Genomic DNA, 21673 nt, shown 5'->3' with positions numbered 1-21673 from the left:
CTGGCCTGAGTCCCCCGATCACCATGGCAGGTCTGTCATCCTTGAGGACAGGGTGGCACTAGACATCCAGACATTCCATTCATCCAGCTGACTCTCTAGTTCACATCCCTGGCTCCCAAGTGCCTTTAGGAAAAATGTGGCTGCTTTTAGGGTAGAGCTTTAAAAACTTGAATAGAATGCGCATCCTTGCCATTCTAGAATGGCGCATTCTAGAATGCGCATTCAAGGATGCGCATTCTAATTGCCAGCAAGGCAAAGCATAGGAAAAATAAACTGCCAGGGTATAACCAAACTTTATTTTTTATCCTATAAGGTACAAACATATGATGCCAGAGATTGTACTTTAAATCTGACATTGAAAAAGTAAATTTGGAAATAGAAATAATTATTCAAAGTTTCATAATTTATTACTCTGCAGATTTGAAATCCAACATCTGACAATCCCTTCTCATGCCCCAAGGTTTCAATCAATGTCGGGTCGTGAATTTTGTGTGGCAACACACAGCAGAGAATTCATCTTTGAATCCTTTAACTGGGAGCAATATTTAGTTTTATTTAGTTTCATAACAGAAAAGAACTGCTCACAAATATAGGTACTTCCAAACATGGACAGAATCTTTGCACAATGGTTTTTATATTTAGGGTAACCGTTCCCAAGATACTTGTAGAACTCTGGGATTCCAACATCATCATATTTAGCTTTCAGTATGGTGTTGTACTGCAATTCGATAACTTTCATTTGTAGCTCTTCGTTCACATTATTAATATTAATTGAGAAAGGTGAACTAAACAATATGAGTTCGTTTTCATAAAGTTTGAAATCAGAGAACCTTTTTTGGAATTCAGTCTTCAACTCTTTAATTTTTGGAATGTAGTTCAGGCCATCATTTTCATTTTCAGAAACTAATTTCAGCGTAGGGAAGTGGGCCAGATTGTTCCTTGCTAAATGAGTTTCCCAAAGACACAATTTCGCTAGGAATGAGCGAATGGAATCATACATTTGTGTAACCACTTGTGAACGCCCTTGCAGAGAAATATCCAGTGTGTTTAGATAAGTCATAATGTCAACCAAAAAGCCTAAGTCTTTGACCCAATCTTTGCTAGTAAGCTGAGGCACGGATTTTCCTTTAGAACACATGAAAAAGTCAATTTCTTCCAACAGTTCAAAAAACTGCCTGAGCACCATACCACGACTCAGCCACTTAAGTTCCATGGAGCAGAACAGGCTTCCATACTATGCATCTAACTCATTAAACAAAGCACTGAACTTTCTGTGGTTTGAGCCATGGGAGTGTATCCAGGTTATGGTGTAAATTACTACATCCATGACATGATCCATTTTTAACTTGTTAGCACAGTGATTCCTGGAGAATGAGGCCATGCACAGACTTAAGCTCTGTGTCTTTGCAAAGCCCTGACACTTGAGATTTAAGTTTTGTAACAAGTTGTTTAACACCAACCATTGCAGAACTACCATCTGTGCTAACACTTACTAATTTTGACCAGTCTACATTAAATTTTTTAAGACTCTTCTCAACACATAAAAATAATTCATTTCCTGATGTTGTGCTTGTCATGGGTACCATGTCCAAAAGTTCTTCAGTCACATCGAAAGCTTCATCAACACCACGAATAAATACAGCTAACTGGGGGGTATTATTTATATCAGCGCTTTCATGAGCTGCTATAGAGAAAGCCACAAATGATTTCGCTTTCTCTTGCAACTTGTCCTATAAGTTCTCAGTCATATTGTCAATGTGCTGCCCAACAACATTACCACTTAGTCTTATATTGGCAAATGCTGGTCTCTGTTCGGGGCACATAATGTCTGCTGCACTCAATAGACATTCCTTTATAAACTCACCATCTGTCAAATGTTTTGATGCCCGGGCAATTTTCTCACTTAATACGTAACTACATTTCATGGCAGCATCACTTATTTTATTCACATTCAAAAGCAAATCATGTTGAAATTTCAGTCTTTTTTTCAGTTTGTTAAGCTTTTTATCACGCATCTTTTCTGTATATCCATCATGGTTCCTACTATGGTGTATTTCGTAATGGCGTCTTAGGTTATATTCTTTCAATACAGACAGACTTTGTTTGCATATTAAACATGTAGGAACACTCTTTACCTCCACAAAGAAATGAGCTCTCTCCCATTTTTCTTGAAACGTGTGGCTTTCTTGTTCTATCCTTCGTTTTCCCACTTTTGAAAGAGACAAATGCATAAGAAATATTAAAATGTCATCTTTACTAACAGGAAAAAAGTATTAATTCTATTTTTTCAACATGTAAGTGTGACGTTTACTCCTTCAGAGTTGGGGAGAACTTCCAAGAATGGTGGAGGTTGTCACAAGTAGAGCAAATGCCACAGCTAAGGGGAAGTGTCTGCTCCTCCTCTCCAGGTGACTGTGGACATGTAAGATTACAGCCCCAGGACCACCAGATTTTCTGATGCAGCCAAAGAGGCTAGAAATCCAGATTTTTATGTGAATTTCTTGAGTTTTAAAAATATTCATAATAAATTCTGTTGTTTTTTTCTATAAATACTGTACAAGCCACAATGTCTACCCATCAGATTAGGGACACTGGTTTGAAGTCTCTGGTTTAAACCTGACAAAAACTCTACTTGAAAATAATTAAATATCTAATTCTGAAACCACAGGTTTAAGGGGTTGTTCACAGATAATCCTAGAGGGTACCCAAAAAGGGGAACTAAACTGATATCTCAAAATGTTCTTTCTTTTTTTTAAATTTTTTTTTATTGTGAAATTTTTGTTGCACATTATTGTTTGTCAGTCACCATATAACTGCATCCCTCCACCCCTTGTGCCCACCCCCCACCTCCCTAGCCCCTGGTAACCACCAAACAGTTCTGTCTGTGTGTGTGTTGGTTTATCTTCCACATATGAGTGAAATCATGCAGTGTTTGTCTCTTTCTGGCTTATTTCACTTAACATAATACCCTCCAGGTCCATCCATGTTGTGGCAAATGGGACGATTTTGTCTTTCTTTATGGCTGAGTAGTATTCCATGTATATATATACCACATCTTCTTCAAAGTGTTATTTCTTTTACAGACATCAAAGTTAGTTAACTAGCACAATACTCATTAGTCTGATATAATTATGAGGATGACTTACACAATTTATTTATTTTTTTGTGAGGAAGATCAGCCCTGAGCTAACATCCATGCCAATCCTCTTTTTGCCGAGGAAGACTGGCTCTGAGCTAACATCTGTGCCCACTTCCCTCCACTTTATATGGGACGCCGCCACAGCATGGCTCGACAAGCGGTGCGTCAGTGCCCGCCCGGGATCCGAACCCGGGCCGCCATCAGCGGAGCGCGCGCACTCAACTGCTACGCCACGGGGCCTGCCCTGATTTACACATTTTGATACAGGGAAAAGTTGTATTTAGAAGTGCCAACTGCCCCTAACCTCACACGAGCCCCTCCCCTGGGAACCGCACTGACAGTGCCGGTGAGTTTCCCTCCACAGAGTGTTAGCATCCCTCACCTCTCCGGGGGCTGTGCTTTCTGTCTTGACCTTCCTGGCCTTGGCTTTTCTTTCCAATACGGTCCAGGACTACAGCAAGCCTGCCAATCTCTGTTCCTTGCTTCTCTTCCAACGCTCTCTCTGCCTCGGCTTGTGACTTGAAGTCAATATAGGCGACTCTGCAATGTGGGGATGGGGTGGGGGAGAGAAGAACAGTCAACATTTAGTACTTTCATTTATTTGTCTTTTGAATTAGTAATAAACATATAAGATTCAAAATGCAAACACTGGAAAAGGATATAGTGAAGTCTTCCTTCTGCCCAATTTCTATCCTTAGAAGCAACATGCTGAACATATAAAAGCAAATGTACACGTGTACACACACCCTATTTTTTTTCCTTTTTGCTTGAGGAAGATTCGCCCTGAGAACATCCATTGCCAATCCTCCTCTTTTTTTCTTTGAGGAAGATTAGCCCTGAGCTAACATCTGTGTCAATCTTCCTCTATTTTTTTGTATGTAGGATACCACCACAGCATGGCTGGTGAGTGGAGTAGGTCTGTGCCTGGGATCTGAACTCGCAAACCTGGGCCGCTGAAGCGGAGAGCGCAGAATTTTAACCACTCGGCCACCAGACTGAGCCCCCCACTATTTTTTTTTAAAAGCTTTATTGAGATATAATTTATATATCATAAAATTCAGCCATTTAAACTGTACAATGGGGCCGGCGCCGTGGCTTAGCGGTTAAGTGCGCGTGCTCTGCTGCTGGCGGCCCGGGTTCGGATCCCAGGCGTGCACCGAGGCACTGCTTCTCCGGCCATGCTGAGGCCGCGTCCCACATATAGCAACTAGAAGGCTGTGCAACTATGACATACAACTATCTACTGGGGCTTTGGGGGAAAAAAATAAATAAATTTGTAAAAACATAAAACAAAATAAAATGTACAATGGTTTCTAGTATATTTACAGAATTGTACAATCATCACCACAATCTAATTTTAGAACATTTTTAACATCCCCAAAAGTACCCATCAGCAGTCACTCCTCATTCCCCCCAACTCACTCCCAACCCCCAGCCACAGGCAACTACTATGCTACTTTCTGTCTCTATAGATTTGCCAATTCTGGCCATTTCATATAAAGGGGATTATACAAATATGTGATCTTTTGTGTCTGGCTTCTTTCACTTAGCCTAACGTTTTTGAGATTCATCTATGTTGTAGCATGTTTCAGTACTTCATTCCTTCCTATGGCTGAATAATATTACCTTGTATAGAAATACCACATTTTGTTTATCCATTCATCAGCTGATGGACATTTTGGGTTGTTTACACTTTTTTGGCTATTATGAATAAAGCTAACATGAACATTTGTAGAAATGTGTGGATATATGTTTTCATTTCTTTTGGGTAGACACCTAGGAGAATTGCTGGACCATATGGCAACTCGATGTTTAACATTTTGAGAAACTGCCAAACTGTTTTCCAAAGCAACTGCACTATATATTTTACATTCCCACCAGCACCGTACGAGGGCTCCAATTTCTCCACATCCTTGTCAACACTTGTAATTGTCTTTTTTTTTAAAGCCACTCTAACAGGTGTGAAGTGGTGTCACATCGTGGTTTTGATTTGCATTTCCCTAATGACTAATGTTGAATATCTTTTCATGTGCTTATTGGCCATTAATACACCTTGTTTGAAGAAGTGTCCTTCAAATCCTTTACCCATTTTTTAATTGAGTTTTTAAGAGTTCTTTTCATTATTGAGTTATAAGAGTTCTTTACATATTCTTAATATAAGTCCCTCATCAGGTATATGATTTGCAATATTTTCTCACAGTCTGTAGTTTCTTTTGACTTTTTTGATGGTGTCCTTTAAAGTACAAACATATTTAATTTTGATGAAGTCCAACTTCTCAAACTTCTCTTTTATCGCTTGTGCAATACCCTAACCCAAGATCACAAAGATTACTACTGTGTTTTCTTCTAAGTTTTATATTTTAGCTCTTACATTTAGGTCTTTGATACATTTTGAGTTTATTTTTTTGTATGGTGTCTCCTCCATTATATTTTTACATAAAAAGTAGAATACTATACACACACACTTGTTCTATACTTTGCCTTTTTCTCTTAATAACGTATATTGCAGATTATTTCCCATCAGTACACAAAATGCTGTTTCATTTCTTTTTACAACTGCATAATATAATACCTTATGGATCTACCAAAAAATTTTAACCAGTTTCCTACTGATAGATATTCAGGTCAATTCTAATTCTGCATCAAACAGCTTGGTAGTACATTATTTCACACTTGTCTGAGGCTATCTGCAGGATAAATTCCTAGGCGTAGAACTGTAGGATAAAATGGTATATGCAATTATTACTCTGATGGATACTACTAAGTATTGACTTCACCAATTTCACTTCTACCAACAAAGTATGAGCATGCCAGTTTCTCCACAGTCTCTTCAATACTGTGGTAATAAATTTTTTGACCTGTGAACATCTGATAGGTAAAAATTTGCATCTCAGTGTAGTTTTAATTTACAATTCTTTTATTGTAAGTGAAGATGAGTATCTTTTCCTTTGTTTAAAAGAATATTCTGGGCCAGTGCCAGTGGCCTAGTGGTTAAGTTCGGCATGCTCCGCGTCAGAGGCCTGGGTTCAGTTCCCGGGCGCAGACCTACCCCACTAGTCGGTCAGTGGCCATGCTGTGGCGGCGACCCATATACAAAAAGAGGGGGATTGGCAGCAGGTGTTAGCTCAGGGCAAATCTTCCTCAGCAAAAATATAAATAAATAAATAAAAGAAAATTCCTTTTCTGAGACCTGTCTGGAATGTGCCTCTATTTTTACTGGGTTGTTGGCCTTTTTCTTACTGATTTGAAAGGTGTACTTTATATATCAACGAAATTAGCCCTCATTCTTGATATGAATTACAAACATTTTTTCCTGGTTTGTCACTTGTCTCTTGACTTTGTTTACAGGGATATTTTTTTCCGATATAGAAATATTTTATATTTATGCAATCAAATTTATCTGCTTTTTCTTTTAGGGTCTGTGTCATACTTTGAAAGGCCTTCCCCTTTTGCAGATTATTAAAAACAAACAAAACAAAACCATTCTCCACGCCTTCCGCTAGTACTTCACGGTTTCATACTATCAGTGTAATCTTTTATGACCTGTAATTAACTTTGGTGAAAGGTATGGAGTAAGGAGCTGCTTAGTAAGAATATTCTTGAAGATAATGCACCAGGCTCATTTCTGACAAAGGTACTATGCTTTATTTCATATGGTCATGGATTCCTTGGCTTCTCCTATTTCCCCTTTGCAATAATTCTTCATTAAAGGAATAATTCTAAAGATAAGTATGTCTAAAACAATTTCATAAAGTTTGAGAAATCATATAGCTTTTGGCAGGAATTTTTGTTTTGTCATTTTCCAGTGTTGCTGACTGCGAGCATGGCTGAGTGCCCCCAAATCTCCTCACAGTAAACACTACTAACAATTTGGGATTTACCCTCTCAGACTTGTTTTCTAAATCAGCAGGACTCTTTCCTAGAGATTATGTTCATCAGAATACACTGGTATAGATTATTTTAGAGGTCACCTACACCAACAACTTAGCTCGAATTTATCTGCAATCCTGATATTCAATTTTTACCTCATTGACAATCCCCTCAAAATACATTCTATTCCATCCTAATTTCACCATATTTACCCTTTTATACTACCAAAGCCTAGATATACAGTGATAGTGTTTCATTAGTTGGTTACAACATAATTCTAACAGACCAATTCAATGTTCTGTTTTGGTACCTGTCCAGGCAAATCACCAAGTATGTTATTTCACTGGAGTCAGCCCTGGAGAGAGAGGAACGGAGATAATCTATGACCGAATTCTTCCAATCTTCAATCTGGTACTTGGTAGCAGAATAAGTTTTCATTTCTCTATGATATCACTACAGTTTTCTAGAAGCTTTTGGCTGTCCATTTATGATACTACCTTCAGCTCTTATGCCTGCTAGTAGAAAGGTCGAGTAACCACTCTTTCCTTCTCTAAAATCAGGCATAAGTGATTTGGGAGAATGTAACAAAATTCTGTTATGTTTAAATCCAATAGACATATATTCTTTTTCAGTACAAAGTACAAAACATACTCCCCCCCACCCCCCAAAGCCCCAGTAGATAGTTGTACGTCATAGTTGCACATCCTTCTAGTTGCTGTTTGTGGGACGTGGCCTCAGCATGGCCGGAGAAGCGGTGCGTCAGTGCGCGCCCAGGATCCGAACCCGGGCCACCAGTAGCGAGCGCGCGCGCACTTAACCGCTAAGCCACGGGGCCGGCCGCAAAACATACCTTTCACTCATGCCATCCTTGCTCACCAATCTGATTTGAAAAGCATCCTCAAATACTTCTTTTAATTCATGCTGAGTGACGTTGTCAGGCAGGTTCCCGATCAGAAGTGTTTTGGCATTTTGATTTACATAAACACAAAAGAATATTTTTAGTCTGAGTTTAGATCTCATAAGCATCAAAAGTTTTCTAAGAGACAGGGCCGGCCCCGTGGCTTGGCGGTTAAGTGAGCGCGCTCCACTCCTGGCGACCTGGGTTCGGATCCCGGGCGTGCACCGACGCGCTGCTTCTCCGGCCATGCTGAGGCCGTGTCCCACATACAGCAACTAGAAGGATGTGCAGCTATGACACACAACTATCTACTGGGGCTTTGGGGGGAAAAAATAAATAAATAAACTCTTTAAAAAAAAAAAAGTTTTCTAAGAGACAAAAAACACTTCTCAAAGAGTTGGAGCGTGGAAACAACAATACACATTCCTTCACTTAGCAAATATTGGAACACAGACGCTGGGCGATGGCCTGTGCTACATGCTGGCTGTGAAAACTGAGACTTGGCCTCCCCTCTCAGGTATGTGGTCTTGTGGGGGGGGAAAAGGAGAGTAAACAAATAGTCACATAATTACAAACTGTGGCAAGTGCCAGGATGGAAAAGTAAAAGGGGAAATGAGAACATCTAGTAGTGGAGACTTAACCTGGTCTAGGGAGAAAGGAAGATTTTTCTGATCTGAGGAAGTGACCTGTAAGCTGGGACTCCATGGATGGGTTGCAAGTGGCCAGGGAATGAGTCCGGGAAAGCACATTAGGACAGAGAAGGTAAGGCAGATAAAGTCTGTGCTGTGGAAGCAGTGACCTGTTGCTCAGTGAGGAGTACCTGCCCTTTCTGATAAAAACAATATGATATGTATTCCTGCCTGACCCAGAGCCTTCTGGGTACACAGGTATCTACGAACAAATTACCTTGTTTGCATACCTTTCTTTCTTTCCTTTCCCTTTGGTTTCTTCAATTTAATTTCATACCCAAGGACCTTTGTATCTCTAAGTTCCAGGGCTTTTTCCTGGTCCTCAGCAGATTTAAAATTCACATAACCAAATCTCCTACAGAGACGTAGAAGAAAGGAAAAAAACACACAGGTGAGATCAACAGGCACAGGCCTTCTGGTTGGCTGATCACATTGGATGTGAGAGTGGAAATCAGCATGGAGTCAAAGGCAGTTGCCAAATTTAAAATTTAAAACCAAGGCTCCGCCAACTGGCAGTATGGGGTGCCATGAAGTAATAGAGAGCAGTGGTTCTCGCCCAGGGGTGGGTTTCTGATAATGTCTGGAGACATTTTGGCTGTCACAACTTGGGAAGTCCTTCTAGTATCCAGTGGGTAGAATCCAGGGATAGTGCTGAACAGCCTACAATGAACTGGACAACTCTCCACAATGAAGAATTATCCGAGGAACTCTGTTCTAGAGCAAAGACTGACCGTCAGTGCAAATTCACCTGGTGAAGTCTTTATTTTATCTGCTTAACAACTGACAAAATTTAATCAAAAGCTGTGGAAAATGAAGCTTGAAATTATGTTTTTGAATTTTTGTTTTAAGAAACAGCCATCTGCGGGCTGGCCAGGTGGCTTGGTGGTTAAGTGTGCGCGCTCTGGTGCTGGCGGCCCAGGTTCGGATCCCGGGCGCGCACCAACGCGCTGCTTCTCTGGCCATGCTGAGGCCGCATCCCACATACAGCAACTAGAAGGATGTGCAACTATGACATACAACTATCTACTGGGGCTTTGGGGGAACAAAAAAAGGAGGAGGATTGGCAATAGATGTTAGCTCAGAGCCGGTCTTCCTCAGCAAAAAGAGGAGGATTAGCATGGATGTTAGCTCAGGACTGATCTTCCTCACAAAAAAAAAAAAAAAGAAAGAAAGAAACAGCCATCTGCATTTGTGAATTAGAACAAAATGTGGAATGTGTTAGTGTGGGGAATCAGAATTGCCCACCTCAAAATATGTCTCTTTGCCTTGATTATTTTCAAGAACAAAAGACTCTGAAAGAAATTTTGACCTCCCCTGCACTAACTGCCTAAAAGAAATTTAAGATAGAAGGCCTGTCCCTAGGACAGGCCATCACCATAGATAACTCTGGGTATGGATAGACTGGGAGGGTCCTTACTAAGCCCATTCTTATCATAGCTCTGTTTACCAAACATTTGCTTTTCCATTTTCATGTGAATTGAGTTCCTCCCCTTTGAAGTCCCAAACAACTACCTGCAACACCCTCCTTTGTCTTTATTTATTTATTTATTTATTTTTTTTTTTTTAAAGATCTTATTTTTTCCCCCCAAAGCCCCAGTGGATAGTTGTATGTCGTAGCTGCACATCCTTCTAGTTGCTGTATGTGGGACTCGGCCTCAGGATGAACGGAGAAGTGGTGCCTCGATGCGCACCCGGGATCTGAACCCAGGCCACCAGCATCGCAGCACGTGCACTTAACCACCAAGCCACAGGGCCGGCCCCCCTCCTTTGTCTTTAGCTGAAGTTCTAATTAAGATGACAACTTTGGCCAGAATGCTGAGTTACTCAGTTTTCCTGGGTCTCTCCCATGTATACACGTTATAAAGCTTTGTTTGATTTTCTCCTGTTATTCTGTCTCATGTCAATTTAATTCGTAGCCCAGCCAGAAGGACCTAGAGTGGGTAGAGGAAATCTCTTCCTCCCCTACATTAGCAAACCCAAGGCTATTGCAACAAGAATTTTTAATGCAAAAAGAATCCTTATTTACTGTAAATGCAACAATATTTCAAAATATAGTTAGCAAAAACTGTAAGAAGAGCCAGGTGACAAAAAGCATGGCATAGGCTCTGGAGCCAGAGAGCTGGGCTCAACCCTGGCTCTGTCACTTTCTAACTGTGTGATATTGGGCATGTTACTTAACTTCTCTGTGCTTCAGTTTCCTCCTTTGTAAAATGGGGATAATGACAATAATTACCATTGAGGATTGTCTTATGGATTCAATGAGTTAATATAAACACAGAACTAAGAACAATGCCTGGAACAGTGAGTGCTCAATGAATGTTTACTATTATCTTTTTATTTCTACCTAAGAAATTCTGAGTACTAACACATGCTCATACCCAACACATATGCTTCTGATGCGAAAGAAGAAAGAAAGGGTGAAATTCAACTCAGTAAAAAAGCAGAACTGATACAGAACCTATATTTGCCACCAAAGCTAGGGGTTTTGTGATTAAATTTGTGACCTGGTTTAAAATAATTCTAGGCAAATAACATTACTCACAGTTGGAAAATCATGAAAATTGGTTTCTGTAAAGACTTAGAAGATCTTGGGATTATTTTAATATTTTGGTTGGAAAAATAGGGTAGCAAAGTTTAATATAATGGATTTTATATTAACTTGAGCCACTGAAGGATTTTAAATACTCATTTTGAACTGCATGAGACAGTTAAAATCCCACCAAAAAGTAACAGGTAACAAAAGGATCTGACAGAAGCTAGTAAGCCACAATGTAACAGAAAGCTACTGGAACTCCTAAATTCTCCAGGACTGGTAAGTGCTGGGCTCATAAACTTGTAATAACATTCTTTTTTTTTTTTAAAGAATAGCCAGATTTTAATATTTTTTGTTTTTGTTTCTGTTGAGGAAGAGTGTCTCTGAGCTAACATCTGTGCCAATCTTCCTCTATTTTTTGTGTGTGGGATGCTGCCACAGCATGGCTTGATGAGCAGTCCGAGCCTGGGATCCGAACCCTCGAACACCGGGCTGCAGAAGCAGAGCGCACGAACTTCACTACACCACCGGGCCGGCCCCCATAATAACATTCTTAATTTATCAGCGTTTACCTGGACAAGCCGACTCTGACACCAACAATCACAAGATCATTTTTAGCAAAAAATTCACTGAGACCAGTTTTTAGTTCAGCATCGGTTTTGTTGAAATTCAGGTTTCCAACAAGCAGTCTAAAAGTTACAGGTGGTTCAGCTGCCATACAAAGAGATAAGAAAAAAAGAACTCAAATAAACAGTTCAGAAAGAATGATGTTAACAGAAAACTCCATTAAAGACTCTGGAATACTGTAACCCCAAGCTGCAATAAATAGCCCCTTGTTTATCATTTGGGCTAACAGAGTTTAGTTTCTGCCAATGTGAAATTCTCCATGTGTCTCTTGTGCTTTAAAACACAGTGAAGAAGTTACCTTCTAATTTCTGTTTTTTAGTTTCAGGGGAAGCCTTCTGTTGGGCCATTTCCGTTTTCCGTTTATCAGGTGTTTTTTTCAGAAGCTCTGTGGGCAAAAGCCAGAATATTGTATTTTTAATCATCTGTCTGCGCCACTAATGGATAAACTGGAAGCTTCTACTCTATCCACAAAATCAAACCTACACTCTGCCTATTCTGCACAAGACACATGAGTAAGGTTTGGTCAGAGTACTTTTAAATGCATTTATAGGGGGCCGGCCCCGTGGCTTAGCAGTTAAGTACGCGTGCTCCGCTACTGGCGGCCCGGGTTCAGATCCCGGGCTCGCACCGACGCGCCGCTTGTCTGGCCATGCTGAGGCGGCGTCCCACATACAGCAACTAGGAGAATGTGCAACTATGACATACAACTATCTACCGGAGCTTTGGGGAGAGAAAGGGGAAAAAAGAAAAAAAGGAGGAGAATTGGCAATAGATGTTAGCTCAGGGCCGGTCTTCCTCAGCAAGAAAAAAGAGGAGGGTTGCCATGGATGTTAGGTCAGGGCTGATCTTCCTCACAAAAAATAAATAAATAAATAAACGCATTTATAAATTAATTAGAAAGTTCAAGTTCATAAAAGAAATCCAATAGCCTCTGCTTCCCTTACAACTGGAACTCCTTGATACGGGCCACCACTTAACAGAGCTGATTTAGGCCATTCTGACCTTCCTTCTCCTCTTCCTCCCAGCCTTTGTCATCATCATCATTGTCCAGCTCATCTTCCTCCACCCCCATAGGAAGGGCTTTTCTCCCTCTGGCCCATGTAGAATACCAGGCTTCTTTTTCAGAATCTAAATGAAAACCCACCTAATCAATTTCTGCCACATACACTTGTTAAGAATGAGAATGACAAATTGTCCTTTCAGATAAACTGCTCATAAATCTATTTACACAAATCTAAAAAAAAATTTCACTGCCATTTTAACTTTATTTTGAAATAATTTAAAGTGCACTGCTGTTGTATTTTAATAAAAATAGTAAGAATTACTTCTTTGGAAGCAATACCATTTAAAACGTTATACAGACTCTGCCAAGATAAAAAAAAAATTCACTGAGAATCATGTTTGGGGGAAATGAACCTGCTTGGCTCATAAGCACAAAGATAGAAACAATCAATGTGTAACACTCAAGGAGAAAACTCTGATTCCGATCACATGGACAGCAGAGGTCAAATGTCCACTGAGACTCCTCATCTATGAAGCCAGGCCGGAAGACTCAGCCAGGGATTGCCACGGCAACTTTCAGAAGGGTGGTATTTTCACAGAACTCTTCCAAGAGCGATGGAACGGCATGCAGGGCTGACCTCTGAGACCTTACGGCCACCAGCCAGGAACACCCCCAGAAGAGGATGCTTTACCTTCCTCCTCCTGGTCCAACTCACTGTTCTTACCTTCATCCTCCTCATAGTTCTCATTTCTCTCTTCACGGTCCTCTAGCTTGGCACTCTTCTTGTCTTTTGGCAGCTTGGCCCATGTAACTCCCTTCCTGTGGTGTGATATTAATTTCTCAGCAAACGTGGGAGCTAGAGACCTTTTTCCCCCTACTTTATTTCCTGGAGCAGTGGTAACCTTCCTACCATTCTTCCGAGGGATGACAACCTAGAGGAGAAAGGACAACAATGAAAGGTCATCTCCCCTATGCCCACGAGGTTACAATCACATTGTACACTCAGCAAGTGCAAGATTTGGTTGGGCACGTATGTCAACATCTACGTCGCTCTCTCTAGGATGAATTTCTCAATGTGTAGTAAAAGAGGTCCCAGCACCAGAATCGCCTGGCTTGCTTGTCTAAAGAAAAAAGAAAAAAAGAAAATTCTGGGACTTCACTGGAGCTATCATATCAGAATCTTTACAGGGAAGGATCTAGGTTTCTAAAAGTATACAAGCCACCACCCTAGGAAAATATACCAAGTCAACTACTGTGTAGGTGGCTCCACGTGCCTTTAGCATCCCAACTCTTCACATACAAGTAAAACACCAAAGGAGAGGGCCCCCCGACAGGCAAATGGAGCATACACAGGAATGAGAGCCAAGCCCAGTGATTGGACCTCATGCTTCCTAATTACATCATCAGTTCCCATCCCATAGCTACTAATAACTGGGCATGGTATTATAAAACTAAATAACTAAAGATGAAAATTTTAGCAGAACACTGAATGAAGTCTCACCATATACAAAAGGACAAAATGAAGAAATGATGGATGACCAGTGAAGACACAGCAAGATGGCAGACATCTACAAGCCAAGGAGAGAGGCCTCCGAAGAATCCAAACCTGCCAACAATTTGATCTTTGACTTCTAGCCTCCAGAATTGCGAGAAAATACATTTCTGTTGTTTCAGCCATTCAGTCTGATATTTTATTATGGCAGCCCTAGCAAATTAATACAACTGGTATACATACAGCTCAACTCACATCACCGGAAGAAATAAGTACCTATAATATGATGCGATTAGCATTACTGGTTATGAACAAAATTTATAGGCAAACAGATGAGGGACCAGTTCATCTAGCATGGGAATGATGTGGGAGCAGGGAAGGCATGTGCAAGAGACTAGAGTTTGAATTAAATCATTTCAATGAGCCAACACTAGGGTGCGGTTACCCTAAAAGTTAATCTAATTGTGACAGTACTACTATATGCTGCACCAATCAGGGTGAACCGTCATAGAAACCACATTTTAAAGAGGAATGGCCGAGGGTTACCAGTGTGAACAGTCTAGAACCATATCACATGCATATCAGCATAAGGAAAATATAACGTGACTATTTCTGTTTTCCTCCAAGCTAAAAGTCTGGGTTCTAAAACAAAAGTTGCGCACACTAAGAATTTTTTGGCTCTGATTGGTACAGAAAGCTAATACAGTGTATTGAGAATATCATAGTCCAGTAGATGCTCTCTTAATCTTGTCTACTTAACTATGTTATACTAAACTATATCTGTGGTTGGATTAAACGACAGTCTCAATTTCAAATGGGACTTACTAACTTGATGCCCACGAAATGCCAAGCCCATGTGGCTGGTGGGCCGCTCTGTGGTTCTAGTGCACCTGGGCATTTCTGTTCCCATGAGTTCAGCTGTATCCTTAATAAGTATCAGTTGTGCTTGTTCGCAAACCTGTACATGACCATCACATTTGCAGTTTCAATTACATAATAAACATCATATAAACCAATCAAATTATGCAAAAAGTAAGTTACTGAATCTATGCAAACAAAGTTCAATGCTTTGGACATACTTAATAAAGCTTAAAAAACTGCAGTCAAATTAGGTGTGCATGAGCAACCACAAAAGAATGGAAAAAATTGTAAAAATGTAGGAGTCTATACTCAAATTGCTTTACTAGGGTTTTTAAAGTTTTGCTTTGCTTTAAAGAAATAAACTTCAAATTGCAGAAGATGCACCATGGGTGCACTTTATATAGGGAACATGAGCTACTCTAACAAAGAACTCAAAGTCAAAGACAAGGCTGTAGTCCCACATCAAAAGATTGGGAAAGAAATACATATTTAACATGATTTAAAATCAAAAGGTACATATGGACCATTTTTAGGATTCCCCACTTTTACTTCCAATTGATACAACCACCACCAGACTGAATAGGATTGAGGAAAGTTTCTATCATACAACTAGCTGCTCAAAGTAGACGACAAATACATGCTGTCTGCCTTTCAAAATGAGTTGCTTGCGGGGAAGACTGAGAAATGAAGTGGGGGAGAGTCAGGGCTCTGGATTTGGCATAACCATGTATAATTCCAGCCGTCACTTACTAACTGTGAAACCACGAGCTAGTTAGTTAATGGTTAAATCTGTTTTCCCATCTCTAAAATGGAGCTAATGATGCCTCTCAGTATGGTCACTTTGAGGATGAAATGAGATAATGCATAAAACCCTAGCACAGTGGCTACACATAGGAAGCATTCAATATGCATTAGCTGTGTATCCACTCATTCACCTCAACTCTTTTAAGACTCAAACGTATCTATATTAAAATACCAATGCAGAGGCTCCCAGCCAGAAGCAGAACACAGTAGGGACCTAAATATTTGTCGAAAAAATAAATATAGAAAGATATGTTTGGCAGACACACAAACCAATGGATTTTAATGAAGCAATTTTAAGAATCAAGAGATTTTCTTTCAAACCAGTATTTCCAGACAACCAATATCACTTTTAAAACATAAAACACCTTTGCATTCCCCAAAATAAACCTCACTTAGTCACGGTGTATCAGTCTTTTTTACATAACACTGACATTCAGTTTGCTAATATTCTGTTTTGAATTTCTGCATCTATGCTCATGAGAGTGGTGTGTCATTTTCTTTTCTCAAAATGACCGTGTCAGATTTTAGTACCAAGTTTAGGGCTGGCTTGTGAAACTAACCCACTTGGAAAATGTTCACCACGCCACTTTTGAGATTAAGCAATGCAGCTGAACTGCTTTACTCTGGATTTTGATGGCTGACATTAAGAAGTTGTTCGGCATCACGCTGTACATATAATTACCTCATCTGTACTGCCATTGTCCTTATCTTCTGACATCTCATTTTCCCCATCTTCTATCTCCTTTGGGGAAAGACTCATTTTCTTCAGTTCACCTTGATTTTTTTCTTGCTTAAAATGGACAAGATTATTAGGCACATCACAGGGCCTTCAACATTCCATGTCACACACATTTTGCCTCCAGGATTTGCAGTACGTTTCCATTTGGAAAAAAATTGGTGTTAGGCCTCATCCTCAAGTTATTTTCACTTGGATCTTTTAGTTACACCAGCAAATATGAAGATACATAGAAAAAGAAGATAATTTTCAGTGTATGTTTGTAGGTCAGGTCTCCTATACCTTCTCTTTTGCCACGATCTAGAAATGGAAACTCTTCAAGGTAAAAAAGGCAAGCTTTCAGGAATTCCTCCCTTTTCTTCTCATTCTGCTCGCTTCACGACGCGTTTTCAAATAACTGTGATGTTCTTAAAAATTAATTCCTTAACCGACCACTCAAACGGCAGCACAGGGACAAAATAAAGCCCCCATACGGGAACACAATCAGTAGCTACAATTCAAGTGTCTTTACCTCTCCAGACTGAAAACTCAGTGTTAAATGAAGCAGCGTCCATCTCTACCCCACTCAGAATTTACAACACAAATAAGCAGTCTCAAGCCAGAACCTGTAACTACCACTTCCCAGGTTAACCCGCACAGTCTCGTCTCTGACGAGCTCTCCTTTAAGGCTACGGCGAGTGCAGGGCCCCGCCCACCCAGCCGCCTGCGGGTCCCGCGCTCTGCAGCCCCGGGCTGGGCGCCCCAGATCACCCCGCGGCGGCTCCCGGGCGCCCACACGTCGCGAGCGCCCTCGCGGGGACAACCCAAGACTCTAGGCCCGGGCGGAACACAGCGCGGAAGACGACAGAGCCCTCGTGACTCCGCCTCGACCAATCAGAGCCCGCGCCGCCTCTGGGCCAGTCCCGAGCCGCGAACCCTGGGAGGGGGCGGGCGGTGCGACAGCCTGGAGGCGAGGCCTCGAGCCGGGCCGCATGTACTGCGCCTGCGCACACGGCGGGCATTTTGGTTCTGGCGGGTGCGGAGGATGTTGTGTGGGTCTGTTTGCTCCTCTCACAGAGGGCAGTCCGGCGTTTTCCCCAGGTTGGCCGGGGAGGAGGCGCAGGACCCTCAAAGTTCGGGTGCCTGCCGGGGGTCACACGGCCCGACGCTCCTCTGCCGGAGGGACCGTGAAAAGTGAACAGCGGTCATAAGAACAGCGGTCATTGAGGGCTCGTGAGTCCGAGTCGGCTCCAGGCGCTCATTTAACCCGGTTAACGCCGCGCACTCAGTGGGGTCTGTGTTAGTACTGTGGACGCTTCACCGAGAACAAGGCACGGGCGTTCCAGCGCGAGGTGGGCGGAGACCAGAAGCCGGCGGTGCGACTTAGGGGTCAGCCTCTTGTCCCCGGACACCGCCCGTCGCTGCCCACCGCGTCTGAAGCTGCCATCAGAGCAGTTAGTAAATGGTCATAGCTAAGACGTATGAAAACCTGCTTTGTGCCCGGCATGTAGTGGTGTGTTTTTCACATTTTATCATGGACTTCTAAAAACAAACTTGTGACTTACAGTTATTAATAATTTCATTTTGTATTTAAGGAAATTGAGGCTCACAGAGGTTAAGGAACTCCTCTGTGGCTATTGATTTGCGTCCTCAATTGCTTAATACTGTCTCCTAGTTTCTTTGAGTTAAACCATCATTAACGCGGTCTTTCAATGACCATTAGCACCAGTAGGCCCAGTAGTTGGATCAAAATCCTAGGAATTATTCCCACATTGGGATTTGAAAAAGGACGCTTTGGGATACGTGTGTGTGTGTTTGGGGGGTGGAGGAGGGTGGTGCTGAATAAGGGGCCCTGGCCCGGTCCTGACTTCAGAAAGCACCAACTGCGAAGTAAGGAGAATTAGGAAGGACGATTTTCCTAGATATTTTAGATTTGGTGCCTCGCCAAATAATTTTACCTAACTTACTTTACAAGACTAGCCCAATTTCTTTTGGTTGTTTGTTTTATTGTGAAATTTTTGTTGTATGTTATGGTTTGTCAGTCACCATATAAGTATATCCCTCCACTCCTTGTGCCCACCCCCCCATACCCTTTTCTCGTGGTAACCACCAAACAGTTCTGTCTGTCCATGTGTTGGTTTATATTCCGCATATAAGTGAAATCATGCAGTGTTTGTCTTTCTGTCTTATTTCACTTCACATCATACCCTCCAGGTCCATCCATGTTGTTGCAAATGGGACGATTTTGTCTTTTTTTTATGGCTGAGTAGTATTCCATCGTATATATATACCACATCTTCTTTATCCAATCATCTGTCGTGGGACATTGGGTTGTTTCCATGTCTTGGCTATAGTGAACAATGCTGTGATGAACATAGGAGTGCATAAGTCGCTTTGGATTGCTGGTTTCAGGTTCGTTGGGTAGATACCCAGTAGTGGGATAGCTGGATCATAGGGGATCTCTATTTTTAATTTTTTGAGGAATGCCATACTGTTTTCCATAGAGGATGTGCCAATTTGCATTCCCACCAGCGGTGAATTAGGGTTCCTGTTTCTCCACAGCCTCTCCAGCATTTGTTGTTTTTTGACTTGGTGATTACAGCCATTCTAACGGGTGTAAGGTGATATCTTAGTGTGGTTTTGATTTGCATTTCCCTGATGATTACTGATGTTGAGCATCTTTTCATGTGCCTATTGGCCATCTGTAGCTCTTCTTTGGAGAAGTGTCTATTCATTTCCTCTGCCCATTTTTTGAGTGGGTTGTTTGTTTTTTTGTTGTTCAGTTGTGTGAGTTCTTTATATATTGTGGAGATTAATCCCTTGTTGGCTATATGGTTTGCAAATATTTTTTCCCAGCTGGTGGGTTCCCTATTCATTTTGATCCTGGTTTCATTTGCCTTGTAGAAGCTCTTTAATCTGATGAAGTCCCAATTGTTTATTTTTTCTTTTGTTTCCCTTGTGTGAGTAGACATGGAATTCAAAAAGATCCCTTTGTGGTCCATCACAAATAGTGTACTACCTATATTTTCCTCTAGGAGTTTGATAGTTTCAGGTCTCACCTTCAGACCTTTGATCCATTTTGAGTTAATTTTTGTGTATAGTGAAAGAAGATGGTCTACTTTCATTCTTTTGCAAGTGGCTGTCCAGTTTTCCCAGCACCATTTATCGAAGAGACTTTCCTTTCTCCATTGTATGTTCTTAGCTCCTTTGTCAAAAATTAGCTGCCCGTAGATGTGAGGTTTTATTTCTGGGCTTTCAATTCTGTTCCATTGATCTGTGTGTCTGTTTTGGTACCAGTAGCATGCTGTTTTAATTACTATAGCTTTGTAGTATGTTTTGAAGTCAGGGATTGTGATGCCTCCAGCTTTGTTCATTTTCTCAGGATTGCTTTAGCTATTCTTGGTCTTTTGTTGTTCCGTATAAATTTTAGGATTCTTTGTTCTATTTCCGTGAAGAATGTCATTGTGAGTCTGATTGGGATTGCATTGAATCTGTAGATTGCTTTAGGTAGTATGGACATTTTAACTATGTTTATTCTTCTAGTCCAAGTGCATGGAATATTTTTCCATTTCTTTATGTCATCATTGATTTCACTCAATAATGTCTTATAGTTTTCATTCTATACGTCTTTCACTTCCTTGGTTAAATTTATTCCTAGATAGGGCCGGCCCCGTGGCTTAGCGGTTAAGTGCGTGCGCTCCGCTACTGGCGGCCCAGGTTCAGCTCCGGTGCGCACCAACGCACCGCTTCTCCGGCCATGCTGAGGCCGCATCCTACATAGAGCAACTAGAAGGATGTGCAACTATGACACACAACTATCTACTGGGGCTTTGGGGAAAAAAAAAAGAGGAGGATTGGCAATAGATGTTAGAGCTGGTCGTCCTCAGCAAAAAGAGGAGGATTAGCATGGATGTTAGCTCAGGGCTGATCTCCCTCACAAAAAAAAAAAAAAAATTTATTCCTAGATATTGTATTGTTTTTGTTGCACTTGTAAGTGGGATTGTCTTCTTGAGTTCTCTTTCTGTTAGTTCGTTGTTGGTATGTAGAAATGCAGCTGATTTCTGTAAGTTGATTTTGTACCCTGCAACTTTGCTGTAGTTGTTGATTATTTCTATTAGTTTTCCAATGGATTCTTTAGGGTTTTCTATATATAAGATCATGTCGTCTGCAAACAGTGAGAGTTTCACTTCTTTGTTGCCTATTTTTATTCCTTTTATTCCTTTTTCTTGCCTAATTGCTCTGGCCAGAACCTCCAGTGCTGTGTTGAATAAGAGTGGCGGGAGTGGGCACCCTCTCTTGTTCCTGTTTTCAGAGGGATAGCTTTCAGTTTTTCCCCGTTGAGTGTGATGTTGGCTGTGGATTTGTCGTATATGGCCTTTATTATGTTAAGGTACTTTCCTTCTGTACCCATTTTGTTGAGAGTTTTTATCATAAATGGGTGTTGGATCTTGTCACATGCCTTCTCTGCATCTATTGAAATGATCATATGGTTTTTATTTCTCATTTTGTTAATGTGGTGTATCACATTGATTGATTTGTGGATGTTGAACCATCCCTCTGTCCCTGGTATAAATCCCACATGATCATGGTGTATGGTCTTTTTAATGTATTGCTGTATTTGGTTTGGTTTGTTGAGGATTTTTGCATCTATGTTCATCAGGGTTACTGGTTTGTAGTTTTCCTTCTTAGTATTGTCTTTCTCTGGCTTTGGTATCAGGGTAATGTTGGCCTCATAGAATGTGTTGGGAAGTGTTCCAATTCCTCTATTTTTTGAAATAGTTTGAGAAGAATGGGTATTAAATCTTCTATGCGTGTTTGGTAAAACTCTCCAAAGAAGCCATCTGGTCCTAGACTTTTATTTTTTCGGAGGTTTTTGATTACTGTTTCAATCTCTTTACTTGTGATTGGTCTATTCAGGTTCTCTATTTCTTCTTTATTTATTTATTTATCTATCTATCTATCTATCTATCTATCTATCTAATCTATTTATTTCCCCCAAAGCCCCAGCAGATAGTTGCATGTCATAGCTGCACATCCTTCTA

General features: G+C 41.0%; 1 protein-coding gene across 3 annotated transcripts; it reads right to left on the bottom strand.

Annotated features, from left to right (window-relative positions):
- Positions 1-419: 419 nt before the first annotated feature.
- Positions 420-17377, bottom strand: LOC106801457 (nucleolin-like). 3 transcript variants are annotated; one of them, XM_087424695.1, is made up of 7 exons: positions 16599-17377; positions 13484-13691; positions 12055-12141; positions 11702-11840; positions 8827-8951; positions 3522-3679; positions 420-2209 (listed from the first exon to the last, which is right to left on the bottom strand). In XM_087424695.1, exons 1-6 carry the CDS (start codon positions 16674-16676, stop codon positions 3591-3593), a joined length of 726 nt encoding a protein of 241 aa, XP_087280821.1. In that variant the 5' UTR covers positions 16677-17377; the 3' UTR covers positions 420-2209; positions 3522-3590. The 3 variants fall into 3 exon arrangements, with proteins under 3 accessions (XP_087280821.1, XP_087280819.1, XP_087280820.1); XM_087424693.1 differs by lacking the exon at positions 8827-8951; XM_087424694.1 differs by lacking the exons at positions 8827-8951; positions 12055-12141.
- Positions 17378-21673: the final 4296 nt, after the last annotated feature.

This window comes from Ceratotherium simum, chromosome 37 (assembly GCF_057802395.1).
Source record: "Ceratotherium simum simum isolate JZ-2026a chromosome 37, ASM5780239v1, whole genome shotgun sequence".
Lineage (NCBI taxonomy): Eukaryota > Metazoa > Chordata > Mammalia > Perissodactyla > Rhinocerotidae > Ceratotherium > Ceratotherium simum.
Note: the sequence above shows the minus strand (reverse complement) of the source record. Positions and strands in the feature narration are given on the sequence as shown.